The following is a 13453-nucleotide window of genomic DNA, read 5'->3' as shown; positions in this document are numbered from 1 at the left end:
TTTGAATATATTTCAGGGAGCAACGTACACCATTATACATCAGTTAAGTAGAAATACAAGTAACAGTACCAGCACACCAGAGCTATTTTTTTCAAAGTACATTATATTGGGCTTCTAATACTCTCAGTGACCAAAGAGCCAATTATTAATTTGTTCATTTTCCAAGCATAGTAACTACTCAGTGTTTCTTGATGGGTCGCTCTGTTGCCTACTAAAGTTTCCTAAGTCTGGGTATATAGAAAACTGACAATGACTCATAAGAACAGCATCTAGGGCCAAGAGGTACACTTATTAGGCTCCATTTCAAACGTATCAAATGGTGGAATCAGAAGCATCTTCAGCTTAACCTATGAATTTAAATTCATCCTAATAATAAAATCCTTAATAATGACCTGCCATAAAATGAAATAATCTATTATACGCCATAAAAATATAAAGTCTTTTCTATTTATAATAGTCCTAGAAAACTATAAAAGTCTAACTTACAGAGTATCCATGGGCAAAATGAGTTTCTATATAAAAGTACATTTTCCAGGGAGTTCCCTGGCAGTCCTGGTTAGGACTCCACGCTTTCACTGCTGAGGGGATGAGTTCAATCCCTGGTTGGGGAACTGAGATCCCACAAGCTGCATGGTGCGGCCAAACAAAAAGTGGGGACTTCCCTGGTGGCACAGTGGTTAAGAATCTGCCTGCCAATGCAGGGGACACGGGTTCGAGCCCTGGTCAGGGAAGATCCCACATGCCGCGGAGCAACTAAGCCTGTGTGCCACAACTACTGAGCCTGCGATCTAGAGCCCGCCAGCCACAACTACTGAAGCCCGCGTGCCTCGAGCCCGTGCTCTGCAACAAGAGAAGCCACCGCAATGAGAAGCCCGCGCACCACAACGAAGAGTAGCCCCCGCTCGCTGCAACTAGAGAAAGCCCATGCACAGCAATGAAGACCCAACACAGCCAAAAATAAATAAAATAAAATAAAAATTTAAAAAGTCAACATTATAAAAATAAAAAGTACATTTTCCAGATAACTATATCTTTATCTTCCTAAAGTGCTAAGATGTTTTCTTACACGTTTATTTAAAATGTTAATATATTACATACTTTCCTACCTATTAAACCCAGGCATACTAAATATAATTGGGATTTTTATTTATGATGAAGGTTTATCATCATGAAGATAAATTACTGCTTTGGGGGGTGACATAAGTATGCTTCAAGGTTGGAGGTGATTGGCCCCTGTGCATGAAGGGACCCAAGCCTACCGGCTGTAAAAAACCTGATAGCCAAGAACCAAGATCTTCTTTCTTAAACACAATTAGACCTGATAATAATTTGATTGTAATCACTTCAAAATGTTCAATAAGAATATAAAGGAGGAAATAAATATAGGAAGCACGTTTATAGCTGGCCCATACAGTCAGTCAGTCAATCTTACCTTAACAAGCCTCTTCTCTTTATGGAGTAAAAAAACTTTTAATATCACTGCCATAGGGATCATTGAGGGAAACAACTAGAGTTTAAGAACAAATTCATTTATAACTAGAAAATGGAACGACCGTGAAACAGAAGAGGCAAGTTGGCTTGCCTCTAAAGTTTCTCTCTGCCTGAGGATATAAAAATCTGCCAGTTAGAGGTACGCTCAGAACTAGGCAGCATGCTTATCTGATGACCCTTGAGAGAGCTCAGAACTATGGGGCACCTTCATGTGTCCAGTTCAAGTACTGCTCCTACCGGGAAGGTGGAACCATCTGCACCAAGGAGATTGGAGCTCAGATCAGGGACAAGGGAGGTGATGGAAAATTCTGAAGCATAAAGTAATGGAGCAGGCTGAGGGGAGCAAAGAGAGGAGGGAAGGGTCATTCAGCACCGAGGTACCTGGGAAGAGAGTAAAAGGAAGAGGGAAGCAAAAACCAGAGACAAGAAGATGCCAAAGAAAGGAACCAATTGTACCACTTAGCTGCCTGCTTCCAAGACCCAAAGCTATTAACAGAATAGGTCAGCTAAACTACAATTAAAGAATCTTTTAAGGATTAACCAGGAACCTAGTCACCAATGTAAATCTTACCTCCAAAATAAGGAGTTCTGAGACCCTCATGAATGAAAAAGCAAATATAAAATGACTGTTTTTAAATTACATTGTAGATTATTTGGTAGAAATGTTATGTTATGAATAATACTGTTTCTTTCTTTTTTTTTTTTTTGGCTGAGTTAGGTCTTCGTTGCTGCCCGCGGGCTTTCTCTAGTTGCGGCGGGGTGTGGGGGGCTACTCTTCAATGCGGTGCGTGGACTTCTCATTGTGGTGGCTTCTCTTGTTGCAGAGCACAGGCTCTAGGCGTGTGGGCTTCAGTAGTTGTGGCTCACGGGCTCTAGAGTGCAGGCTCAGTCATGGCACACGGGCTTAGTTGCTCTGCGGCATGTGGGATCTTCCCTGACCAGGGATTGAACCTGTGTCCCCTGCATTGGCAGGTGGATTCTTAACCACTGCGCCACCAGGGAAGTCCCGAATAACACTGTTTCTTTAAAATACTTCCTTCAAATCAACTTTAGTACGTGAAAAAAAGTCACCTTTGTTACCAAAAGGTAGATTACTTAATTTTTAAATTAAGTTAAAATCAGAAGTAATGACAACAGGATACAACAAAAGCTATTCTCTGACTTAAATATTTTCAATGGCTTTATTGAGATATAATTCATATACCTTAAAATTCACTCATTTTAAGTATAACAAGTCAACGATTCTGAAGAATTTAGAGTTGTACAACCATCATCGCAATCCTTACATGTTTTTATTATATGAGTTGTCAGTAGACAATAAAACAATCCACTTCTCTCAAGTGCAACTGTACGCAGACAATTGAACTTGTATTTAAACAGAAGCACTATCTAAAGACCGTGCCTGAGAAGCAGGGCTCCAGCAGAGGCTGAGAGCTCTGCAGGGACCCTGTCAGGCTTCTCTTCCTTTTTCTCCAGTGCCCTTGAGCAGTGGGGTTTTCTAATGGCTTTTTAGGAAACTACTAAGGCAACGCTGGTGACACTCCATTCATTAAACACTAAAGTATAAAAATATTTCATGTCGTTGAGTGTCATAGCAAGGTCTCCACTGACAGCCACGGACCAAACTCAAACTTTTTAAATCATACTCATAACACACTTTAGCATTTTAATGTCGAGATATCCTCACCACTTTAAAAGTGAAGAAACAGCAGATGGTGTGTACTACTTGAATGAATGGGAGCGACTTGAGTGAACTGTGTCTGTAGCTGCTCAATACTAGGAGTAGTAATTCACTTAATTACTACTAACCTAAGAGCCTCTATTGCTAAATTAATCAGGATTCCTGACAATTCTCTCTTCAAACTATTTCTGAATATACTGTAGGAAAAATACTTTTGCATTTTATATTCAGATATTTCTTACCCTAACGAGCTTATCCTCTTCTCAGTCTTCAAAACACGTATCCCCCGGGGATACGTTCCAGGACCCCAAGTGGATGCCTGAACCCACAGGTAGAACCGAGCCCTATATATACATTCTTTCTTGAACACTGGGATCATTACTAAGTAAAATAAGCATCACTTGAACACAGCACTGTGATACCTCAACAGTCGATCTGACAACTGAAACGATTACTAAATGACTAATGGGCTGATAGCATACAGTGTGGATAAGCTGGACAAAGGGACGATTCACATCCCAGGCAGGAGGAAGCAGAACAGTGAGATTTCATCACACCGCTCGGGATGGCGTGCAATTTAAAACTTATGAATTGTTTGGAATTTTCCATTTAATATTTTCGGACCATGGCTGACCGCAGGTAACTGAAACTTTGGAAAGTGAAACCACGGATAAGGGGGGGACTACTGGAGATTTTAATTTAAAGAGTTTGTGTAATCCATTTACAGCCTCCAGCCTCGAGCAATCTCTTCCTGGCTCTGTGATGATACAGCTATCTCCTGGATGGAAGGCATCCCTAAGGAAGTGGTGTTTGGGTTGAGGCCTGAAATATTAGTATGATAATCTGGACAGGGCCAAGGTGAGGGGTGGGGAATGAGAGGAAAGTAGTCGTTGGCAGAGTTAGCAGCTGTGCAAAAAGACTCCCGTGATTGAGAAAACACATTTCAGTCCTCAACTCAGACATCACTTCCTCAGGGATGCCTTCCATCCAGGAGCCCCTGCTACCACCAGTCAGGCCCCTCTGCTATGTGCTTCACAACATCCTACATTTTTCTTCTTCAGAAGCTTATGTTTAATGATAAAATTCTGATGGGGTAATTAATGTCTATCTCTTGGCTTCGATTCTATGCTCCTGGAAGCTTTGAATTTTGTTCATCCTGCAGCCCCCAGCACATAATAGGCACTCCGTCAATATTTATTAAATAACTATTTGTTGAATATTTTTGAATAGCCACTGCACAGGGGGACACAGCAGTGAGCAAAACACACACAGCCCCTGTCTTGGAGCTTATACCCTGGGGAAGGAGGATGGGTGGAAGAGGACAAACGAAAAAGAAGAAAACAAAAAATTAATGTGTAATTACAACTGTGGTAAGAGTTTGACTATCATCCTTACTCCCCCCTGGACACTACAAGGAATAGAAGACAATGATTTTTCATGAAGCTTTGCTTTTCCTTCATCTATTTAGCACATTACATGTCCCTTCTACTTTCTGTTCCTCATCTTAATAAATCCCAAGTGATCAAACCAAAGTCAGACACCTTCAGGTTGTCAAAAATAGGCTGCATTAGACCCTGGCTGAAAGTCCACCTGCCTGCATATGTCTGGGGAAGACATCTTCCAAACTGAAGAAAGGCTAATGGTTCTAAATTGTTGTTTTCTAGGCACCAGGGTTAATAGAACAATTTTGGGGACAGAGCTTGCTAAAAGGAAGGGCAATTATCAGCAAAGGATACCACAACCAAATAATACTTTTAAATTCTTCCAACACACATTTTTCTAAAGGGGCAGATGGATTATAAAATATAACCTTCACTAATGCTACTAATATTTCACTTCTAAAAACATTACTTTTTATAATCCCCACCATGTCACCTTTTAGTGACATGTTAGTGTCATTAGTTTCAGTAAACATTAATATTATTGGGAAAAAAAGTCTAAGTTTAAAATTTGTTCAAAATTATATAGCTAGAACTTAAGTGGTTCTCTAGTGATATACGTGACACCTCTAAGTTACCTTTAAAACTAAGGAAAAACTAGTAATAGCCAGCATCTATTGAATGCCTACTATTAACAGGAGCTATGCTAAGCACTTCATGTAAGTTTTATTAACTCTTACAATAAACATATCTAGGAGGTGTCATCATCTTTGTCTTATAGTTGGCAACTGAGGCTTGGATGAAGTAACCTGATCCAAGGCAACTGTGTGATCTTACGGTTAGTCCACTGCTGGGGCCAGTGCCTACTCAGTGACATTTGGGGAATGGCCTATTCCACTGTAAAACAAAGGGTCAGAAGCAATGGGGGGAATTCTCTTTGACATGCTTTTGCAGTGAGTTTTCCAGTGAATGTTAGGTTCCTGTTAAGGGCTGAATTATGTTCCCTTAAAATTCATATGTTTGAATCCTAACCCCCAGTGCCTCAGAATGTGACCCTATTCTAAAAAGTGGGATTTTTAAAGGTGTAAGTAAGTTAAATGAGGTCATTAGGGAGGGCTCTAATCCAATACGACTGGTGTCCTTATAAGAGGAAATTTGAAGACAGACACTACACAGAGAGAAGACAATGTGAAGATGATGTGAAGACACAAGGAGAAGACAGACATCTACAAGCCAACGAAAGAGATCTCAGAAGAAATCAACCCTGATGAAACCTTGATCTTAGACTTCAAGCCTCCAGAACTGCAAGAAAATAAATTTCTATTTAAGCCCCCCAGTCTGTGGAACTTTGCTGCAGCAGCCCTAGCCAACTACTAACGGTTCCTAAGTCACGACTGCTTACATCCCATGAGCTTGATGACAGTCATGGCTCACCCACGCCGTTTTTAGACTGTCAATGACAACTATTCAAGTAAACTTATGTTCCCATCTCACTAGGCAAGAAAATTCGTGCATTAATATGTAGAGACTAAGTAGGAGGGAAACAGCAGTGAGAAAAAGTTTAAGTACAGACATTTTATTCCCCTCATCTTCTACCCCCAGAAGGTAAGATGCCCCCGTAGGAAAATGCACATGGAGTGATTATCTCCGTTACAACACATACCAGGAACACACTGCCCATCGGCCAAGGTGGTAGTGTGATCAGAGCAAGAGCTTTAATGGGACACAGGGAGGGGAGGAGACGAGGCATGCCCAGGACAGAGGATGAAGAAAGAGAAGGTGACAAGAGTAAGATGGATGCTCAGGGGGTGGGAGCTGGGGGTGGACTGATACACAGGGTGCGGCTGCAGTTCTCTTGTGGGTGAGGGGAAGAACAGCAGGGGGCCCAGAAAAAACTTTCCTTTGCTTCCTCCCCACACCCTTTCTTAACATCCAAACCTTAGAAGTGATGGGGCAGGAGGAAGAAAAAAGAAAAAAAAAAAAAAAAAAGGGACAGGTTAGGAGAGTGAAAAACTGAGACACCCTCCCTGCCCTTCTTTACTTCTTTTTAGTATTTTTTTCTCTAGTTCACTCTATTCCCCACCTTTCCCTCTTCCAAAATATCCTATATAACAGATATCTACACTGCCTACCAACTTCTTGTTTTTGGTCCAAAGAAAGGCACGTGGTGCAAGGAGAGAAAGTGCATGTAAACGGGCTGACCACAGGAACTGCCCACACCTCCGCTACCTCCTAATGACCATACTTTGACTGCATCAAACTCATCAGCCAGTAACATATTTGTACATTGCTTGTAGGAAATGACTTTGGGTTGTCTGCCAAGGACAAACCCTCCTGCTTTGCTTGCCTGTCCCGCTTAGAGCAGTGGGCATGTTTGAACTTTGTGACCAGGGACGGTCCCTGGCTCAAGGTAAGCCAAAAAGTCTCTTCCGTAGGGGTCTGAACTAGATGGCTAGTCAGTCTCCAGGAGTTGTAGGGAACATCAGATGTTGGTTGGCTTGAGGGCTGAGGTTGGTTTGAGTACCACATAAATGCATAAATTCTGTCCCATGTAACACAGAAACAGAGACAGCCAAAAGAAGAGAAGACTGTAGGAGCTGTACAGGGGGAAGTGGTGGTCAGATACCACCTGCCGCAAAAGTAATCTCAGATCCTGAACAAATCCATTTCTTGGTTTTGTTCCCTTGAATTCCTAATAAAAATTTGTTTGCATAAACTGATAGGTTTGTATTTGCAACCAAAGAATTGATGAAATAGTGATAATTTACTAAGCACCTTTAGGTATATTATCTTATTTGAGATTCACAATACCCTAAGGAAAAAAAGTGGGCAGTTAGTTTTACTCTTGTTTTACAGTTTATAAAGTAGAGGCTCTGGGGCATTGTGGCCCCCAATGAACCAGCCTCCTGGGATGGAAACCCTTGTGAAGCCCCTTCCCACGTTAGTTCTACGTTTGGATGTGTGACCTCCTTAGACCAATGGGATATTAGCAAGCTCAGTGACCCAAGCAGAGGCTTGGTAAGCCCTTATACATTGGAACTTGTCGTCTTAGCACCCTGAAAGGATGCTAAGGTATCCAGGAGAGACAGGCCCCAAGGAGAGGCCTTGTGAGATGAGACACGTGGACAGAGATGCCACATGAAGGAAAACTGAGATGCCCCCAGGCAAACCCCCAGCTGAATGTTGCCACATGGATGACCCCAGCCAACAGAAGAAAAGGGCAGAAGAGCCGCGTGGCTGACCCATAGAATCGTGAGCTATTATACGTTGTTGTTTTAAGGCGTTAACTTTTGGGACAGCTTTTACACAGCAACAGATGAAACAGATGTTATGTAACTTCTCCTATATCTGAAAGCTAATAAATACAGCCTGAATTCAGGTCTCTTGACTCATGTCAGTGATTTATTCACTGTTTCAAGATATAACTGAAATTGGAGAAAAATAACTCCAAAGTTTCATAAGCTTCACTTAAACAATAGAAAATGAATTTTAGCTCAGAACATTCAACTGTGAAATTATCCTGTCAGCATATAAATGAATTAAAGATATACGTATGTAAATGTGGACAGGTAGGAGAGTGTGACTAAAATACTTAGCATGTTACACAATGTCTAATGCTTTTCTCCTTTGTATTGAAAGAATTTTAAAACTACCAAAGACAGAACGTACAATAATGCTCGCAGTGGTATTATTTCTAATGGCAAAAAAACAAACAACAATGACAAAAATTACCCAATGACAGAAAAAAGGACAAATTATGATATATTCATGCAATAGTGAAAATAAGGAACTAAAGTTTCCTATATCAACGTGGATAAATCACAAAGCATCAAGTTGTGGGAGTGGAGAGAAGTGGAAGAACACAAACAGCTTAATATCATTTATATAAAATTCCCCAAACACAAGGCTCAGCAACATATTGTCGAGGGATATATGTGTAACAACAGCAATAATGAAAATCAAGGGACGAATAAGTACAATATTCAAAATCACAGACTCTCTTGAAGGGAAGAAGGCAGGAGAGGATATACTTGGAGAAAGGCAGTGAGGGCTCCAAAGACATTCGTCATGTTTCATTCCTTAATCTAGGTGGTAGATAAATGCAGCTTGTTTTTCAGCAAGCTGCATATCCGTGATAAATAGCTTTTCGTGTCTATAAAATAGATGACACATTTCAGAAAATAACCACAAGAATTAGCAAAAGAATATTAGACTGTCTCCGGCAATTTGTGCTTTATATCATCCAGAAATTACCTAGCTTCCAAACGCTCAGTAATTTTATTTTTAAAGCATTTTTAAAAGCACACTACAGAGGTAGCTACACTCCCAATAACACAGCAATAACAGCAAAGCTTCCTATAGCTCTTAACTCACATTAAAATTGCTACCAAAGGAAAAACAGATATTTAAATTTAGTGCTTAAAATATTTCATTCAGTCCTTTTCATGACTTTTTGGGACCTGCCTACGTAACACCTACCTTCTTACAAACAAAACTCCCTCTGAACTCAGCACAGGTGCCTGTTCTTCAAATGGAGGGCTTAGTGAATGATCTAGAGCTTCCATGAATTTGCCCGCCCTGGATACAGCTCCCGGAAAGGACTGCACTGTGTACTAACAGACCCATACTCCTCCCTGGCCAGAGTTGACTATATTAGGAATGGACAGCTAACCCAAAGCCAACCAGTCCCGGTCTGACACCTGCCTACCTTTCCAGCCTTGTTCTTACTGTCCTCTCTCTCAAAATCAGTGTGGTTGGTATATCTTTCTGTCAGAGCACCTAACACAATTCACAAATAATTATACATTTATTTCAAGGATTACTCACTAATGTCTAACTTCCCTCTTAAACCATAAGCTCCGCTCATGGTGGGAACAGGTCAGTTATTGCTCATTATTGTATTCCACCGACTAGCACAGTTTGTGATACAATTCCTAAAAACAGGCATTTAATAGCTTGTGGGGTTTTTTTTAAGAGGAAGAAAGGATTTTAATATTATGCCCCCCTTTCTCTAAAGCTTTTTGGGCATCCCTTGGAGATACTGTGGATTCAGTTCCAGACCACTGCAATAAAGCAAATAAAATGAGTCACACAACATTTTTGGGTCTCCCAGTGTACAGCTGTTTACACTAAACTGTAGTCTATTAAGTGGACTGGCATTATGTCTAAAAAATGTACATACCTTAATTAAAAATACTTTCTGGGCTTCCCTGGTGGCGCAGTGGTTGAGAGTCCGCCTGCTGATGCTGGGGACACGGGTTCGTGCCCCGGTCCGGGAAGATCCCACATGATGCCGAGTGGCTGGGCCCGTGAGCCATGGCCGCTGAGCCTGCGCGTTCGGAGCCTGTGCTCCGCAATTGGAGAGGCCACAACAGTGAGAGGCCCGCGTACCGCAAAAAAAAAAAAAAAACTTTCTTGCTGAATATACAGCGGAGAAAAGACAGTCTCTTCAGCAAGTGGTGTTGGGAAAGCTGAGCAGCCCACATAAATCAATGAAGTTAGAACACTCCCTCACACCATGCACAAAAATAAACTCAAAATGGCTTAAAGACTTAAATATAAGACATAACACCATAAAACTCCTACAAGAGAACACAGGCAAAGCATTCTGAAATAAATAGTACCAATGTTTTCTTAGGTCAGTCTCCCAAGGCAATAGAAATAAAAGCAAAAAGAAACAAATGGGACCTAATCCAAACCTATAAGCTTTTGCACAGCAAAGGAAACCATAAACAAACAAACAGACAATCTACAGACTAGGAGAAAATCTTTGCAAACCATGTGACTGACAAGCGCTTAATTTCCAAAATATACAAACAGCTCATACAACTCAATGACAAAAGAACAAACAACCCAATCAAAAAATGGGCAAAAGACCTAAGTAGACATTTCTCCAAAGAAGACAAACAGACGGCCAACAGATACATGAAAAGATGCTCATCATCGCTAATTATTAGAGAAATGAAAATCAAAACTACAATGAGGTACCACCTCACACTGGTCAGAATGGCCATCATTAAAAAGTCTACAAATAGCAAACGTTGGAGAGGGTGTGGAAAAAAGGGAACCGTCCTATGCTGTTGGTGGGAATGTAAATTGGTGCAGTCACTATGGAAAACAGTATGGAGGTTCCCTAAAAAACTAGAGTTGCCACATGATCCAGAAATCCCACTCCTGGGCATATATTTGGAGAAAACTATAATTCAAAAAGATACATGCACCCCAATGTTCATAGCAGCACTATTTACAATAACCAAGACATGGAAACAACCTAAATGTCCATGAACAGATGAATGGATAATGAAGATGTGATATGTATATACATATATGATTATATATTTTTTTTAAAAAAAATCAATACAATGGAATATTACTCATCCATAAAAAAAGAATGAAATAATGCCATTTGCAGCAACATGGACGGACCTAGAGATTATCATACTAAGTGAAGTAAGTCAGAAAGAGAAAGACAAATACCATATGATATCACTTATATGTGGAATCTAAAATATGACACAAGGGAATTCCCTGGTGGTCCCGTGGTTAGGACTCGGCGCTTTCACTGCCAGGGCCCAGGTTCAATTCCTGGTCAGAGAACTAAGATCCTGCAAGTTGCGTGGCGTGGCCGGAAAAAAAAAAAAAACTTATTTATGAAACAGAGAAAGACTCACAGACATAGAAAACAAACTTATGGTTACCAAAGGGAAAGGGGGAGGGGAGGGATAAATTAGGAGTTTGGGATTAGCAGATACAAACTACTATATATAAAATAGATAATCAACAAGGTCCTACTGTATAGCACAGAGAATTATATTCAATATCCTGTAATAAACCACAATGGAAAAGAATATGAAAAATAAATACATACATGTATAACTGAATCACTTTGCTGTACACCAGAAAGTAACACAACACTGTAAATCAACTATATTTCAATTAAAAAAAAAACTTTATTGGGACTTCCCTGGCAGTCCAGTGGTTAAGACTCTATGCTTCCACTGCAGGGGGCGCAGGTTTGATCCCTGGTGGGGGAACTAAGGTACCACATGCCGCATGGCACAGCCAAAACAAACAAACAAGCAAAAAACAATAAAATACTTTCTTGCTAAAAACTGTTAACCATCATCTGAGCCTTCAGTGAGTTGTAGTAGTAACAAAGATCACTTATCACAGATCACCATAACAAATATAAAGTTTGAAATATTGCAAGAATTACCTAAATGTGACACAGAGACATGAAGTGAGCAAATGCTGCTGGAAAAACGGCACCAATATATTTGTTTGATGCCAGGTTGCCATAAACCTTCAATTTGTAAAAAAACGCAATATCTGCAAAGGACAATAAAATGAGGTATGCTTGTATTTTTGTTTCACTTATATGGAAATATACCCACTTTGGGCAGACCCAAAATTAAGGTAAAGGAATCAAAGCCATTACAGAATCTACATTTATCCTCAAAGAAGAAAATGTCATAGAATGCCACATTAAATTTGACAAGTTTAAGGAGTTTACAGAAACATACCTGAGTGAAGCTGAATTTTGCCAATAACACCTTCTACCAACCCCAGACAAATGGGATTCCAGGCAAGAAGTAGATCAGTAGCTAAAATAAAATAAGAAGCAATCATGAAAACATATTCATCAGAAAACATATTAAAACAGTATCTTTATAGAGAACAAACTAGTGGTTACCAGTGAGGAGAGGGAAGGGAGAAGGGGCAATATAAGGGTGAGGGAGTGGGAGGTACAAACTGTTGGGTGTAAGATAGACTCAAGGATGTATTTTACAACACGGTGAATATAGCCAATATTTTCTAATAACTGTAAATGGAAAGTAACTTTTTAAATTGTATAAAAATTTTTAAATTTTTAAAAAGAAATGTCACAGGAAATGTCACAAGACGATTAAAAAAAAAAGGTATCTTTAGCAGTATATTAAAAAATGATCAGCTTTCCAAAAGAGCAGTTTTCAACACCCAGAACTGAATACATTACTATCGAGCACTTTGTGGACAGGTATTAATTCCGACCTGAATAAGCCTTCTAATATACGGACAGTTATGGGGAGATAACTGAAATTCTAAAACTCTACTCAGATGGGAGGCAGTACTCTGGCGCCCTGCAGTGGAGGAAGGAGGCTGGTACACTACAAGAGGGCAAACAAGAGGAGTTATCCAAGGTGCTGTCGCCATGGCCAGTCCCAGATCCAAAGACAAGGCCTGAGAAACCACCACAGAGATGTGCACTTACCTTTTCCCAAAGAAGCTAACACCAAGCAAAGAAACCCAGAAGGCAAGTGCTCTTTTATGTGACTTCTATGGAAAAAACAATAGGAATTGCTTCCATTTATACTGAGTGCCTAATATGTGCCAGGCATCCAATCAGGGTTCCTCATCTGAACCACAGAACAAGACAATGATTTGGATGACTGTTTTCTCAATTCTCCCAAGGACGGTACATAGTTTGTACCATTCTAGACACACAGAAGAGAAGCTAATTCATTACATGCAAAGGATGCCTGAGGACATTAGGGCATAATTCTGTTGTGGAACCCAGGCTACAAAAGGCTGTTATATCCATGGAGATAAAGGTAACATTAGTGGTGGTTCAATAGCAGGAAAAAATTAGCAAGAATGAAAACAGCATTTCTCTTAGCAGAAAATTTAAATTACATTTTAGTTATTACCATTTAAATTCTATTTTAATGAAATGTATAATCAATCTGTAACACATGTGGGTAATTACAGAAGAGTTTTTGACTATTGTATCTTGAACATCTCTGTTGTTAATGATACAGTCAATGGGAGGCAAAAAGAAGTTACCTTCTGTTTTTATTTCAAGAATTAAAGTAAAATAGGGAATTAATTTTTTTAAAGGCTGTTATACACATTATCATTTCTA

The 13453-nt window shown here is 40.0% G+C and overlaps 1 protein-coding gene across 3 annotated transcripts in view; it reads right to left on the bottom strand.

The window, feature by feature from the left end:
• Positions 1–13453, bottom strand: part of INPP5F (inositol polyphosphate-5-phosphatase F) — a 92726-nt gene that overhangs the window by 60803 nt on the left and 18470 nt on the right. For all 3 annotated transcript variants that reach the window (XM_004265768.4, XM_049697467.1, XM_049697466.1), the window contains exon 2: positions 12075–12155. In XM_004265768.4, the coding sequence (XP_004265816.1) occupies positions 12075–12155 (81 nt within the window). The remainder of the gene's footprint in view (positions 1–12074; positions 12156–13453) is intronic.

Source organism: Orcinus orca, chromosome 14 (genome assembly GCF_937001465.1).
Source record: "Orcinus orca chromosome 14, mOrcOrc1.1, whole genome shotgun sequence".
In the NCBI taxonomy this organism is placed as follows: domain Eukaryota; kingdom Metazoa; phylum Chordata; class Mammalia; order Artiodactyla; family Delphinidae; genus Orcinus; species Orcinus orca.
Note: the sequence above shows the minus strand (reverse complement) of the source record. Positions and strands in the feature narration are given on the sequence as shown.